Below are 2059 nucleotides of genomic sequence, written 5' to 3' on the forward strand. Positions count from 1 at the left end.
TTTTTACTCCAGAGCATACCTACACCTCCAGACCACAATGTTGTCTACAAAGATCATAGTCCACAGAGGCTCCTGCCTGACCTTGCCTGCCAGTATGTCCATCAGCCCCGCAAACAACTCGTCTCTGTCTCGCTGTCCTCATACAGTCTAAAAGCTTTAATTGATTTTAGAAAGATTTTTTACGCAATAATATCTTGAAGTGATATTTTTAACCTCCCACGATGGCCTTTTATGATAAGAACACGTTGTACTAGTAAGTTTATATCAGGAAACCCGGTACCGGTCCGTGAGTCATTTGGTACCGGGCCGCGAGAGTGAGACTCGGGTGTGAAATGTATGGTTTTCAGGGGTTTTATCGGTTTTTAGCGTTATTTTGTTATCGTTTTTTCGTTAACTTGGTTTTCCTGGGTCTTTTCACGTGTGTTATGAATAAATCTTATTTTTTTCGGTACCGGTCACCGGTACTAGTTTTATTTTGTTGTATTTATCCGCGACACCGGTCCGTGAAAATATTGTCGGGCACAAACCGGTCCGTGGCGCAAAAAAGGTTGGGGACCGCTGGTTTATATGACTTGTGGCATCAACTTTGCATACAAAAGCGAAACCTGAACTTTTATGCAAATTAGAGGACGTTAAAAAAAACCCTGTAAAGACACACCCAAGGCAGGGTTGTCTAAGAGAAAAAAAGCATTAAAATAACAAATAATGAAAGCACCAGGCAGAATTAAACATTCACAATTTACCATCTTAAAAATTAAAATAATAATAATACTAATAAAAACAGTTAAAGCTCTGCCCAGACTCACCTTATCACCAGCAGGTGGTGCAAGGTGCTAAAGCTCCGTCAGCGTTCCCGTCAATCATTGCAGCTCAGAGCTGCGCGGGGCAAGAGCACCGACCAGGAGCACTTTGTTCAGGAGGCACCACAAGCTGTGCACACCATGGGGTTCGTCTGCTGCAAGGCACAGTTAGCACTTTCATGAAACTTCTGGACACAGCTGTGCCTATTTTTTTCTCTCCATTTACATCACTATTATTTTTCTTCCCCCAGTTACCAGTTAGTTTATTCACATCTGTATCTGCCGAGAGGCGCGGTCGCCGGGTAACTTCAACGTTAACTTAAGTTATTTCCAGTTGAGACGAGTTCACGGGTGGAGGAAACGAGGCAGGATGTACCATGAAGAGACCGCAGCGTTACACAGGCCACGCTATGGAAGTAAGTGAGATCGTGTTTGATTGTTTTAGAGCTAAAAAAGCTACTGACTCCTACCCCAACGTGGGTTGGTTGCGAGGATGAGGACGAGCTAACGTTTTGGTGCCTTCGCGGGGATGTTTGATGAGCAACAGGTGGGTGAGCTGCACCACTAGCTGCGGGATACCTTCAGTAGGTGTGGCTGGCCCTGACGGTGCGCTTAAAATGCGGATGAAGAGTGGCTATTAGAGGTTTTAGGTGAAAGAAACCACATCCTGGATGCTTCAATAATACTACTAATAGTTATTTGAGACCTAGTTTTCTCCCCTCGCCTCTCACAGGTGGCCCTGAACGCAGCACAATGATTTTTTAATCTGTTTATTTGACAGTGGACGCCAACATAAGGCGTTTTTCTCACAGGTTAACCATTAACTTGAGCTTTCTGCTGCCGCTGTCACATGTGCAGCCTAACCCCGTGAGCACGCCAAGAATTTAACCGAGTCCACTGACAATAAACACAGGTAGGTTTACTGTAGATAGCATGTCTGTGGGCAAAGTACAGCTTTGAGAATAGGCAGTATTACCCCCAGTGCTGTTTTTTTTTCTTCTTCTTTCTGTAGCATCTGACTTGAATCATTATATTTTATTGATCATATCTTGCTACTGTGAATCAATAAGAAGTGTGTCTCCAGATAAGAGAGAGTAGTGTGCTGCAAACTCTCTAAGATATGGGTCCAAACAAGTCCAAATTTGTTGGCCCCAAATCACAAAGTTGTCCTTCAACTGCGCTTTAATTTGCAAGTGCTGCTGTGGGACCCCGAGGCAAATCTATTCATGTATTTCATACTGACCTGAGTTTATTGATTT

At 43.7% G+C, this 2059-nt stretch overlaps 1 protein-coding gene across 1 annotated transcript in view; it reads left to right on the forward strand.

Moving 5' to 3' along the window:
• Nucleotides 1-820: 820 nt before the first annotated feature.
• The window catches only part of iqgap2 (IQ motif containing GTPase activating protein 2), a 36466-nt gene continuing 35227 nt past the window's right edge, over nucleotides 821-2059 (forward strand). Inside the window, exon 1 of the mRNA XM_013914101.1 lies at nucleotides 821-1216. Within this exon, the coding sequence (XP_013769555.1) occupies nucleotides 1171-1216 (46 nt within the window). The 5' untranslated portion in view covers nucleotides 821-1170. The remainder of the gene's footprint in view (nucleotides 1217-2059) is intronic.

Source organism: Pundamilia nyererei, unplaced genomic scaffold, assembly GCF_000239375.1.
Source record: "Pundamilia nyererei isolate P.nyererei 1_Seehausen unplaced genomic scaffold, PunNye1.0 scaffold00006, whole genome shotgun sequence".
Taxonomy (NCBI): domain Eukaryota; kingdom Metazoa; phylum Chordata; class Actinopteri; order Cichliformes; family Cichlidae; genus Pundamilia; species Pundamilia nyererei.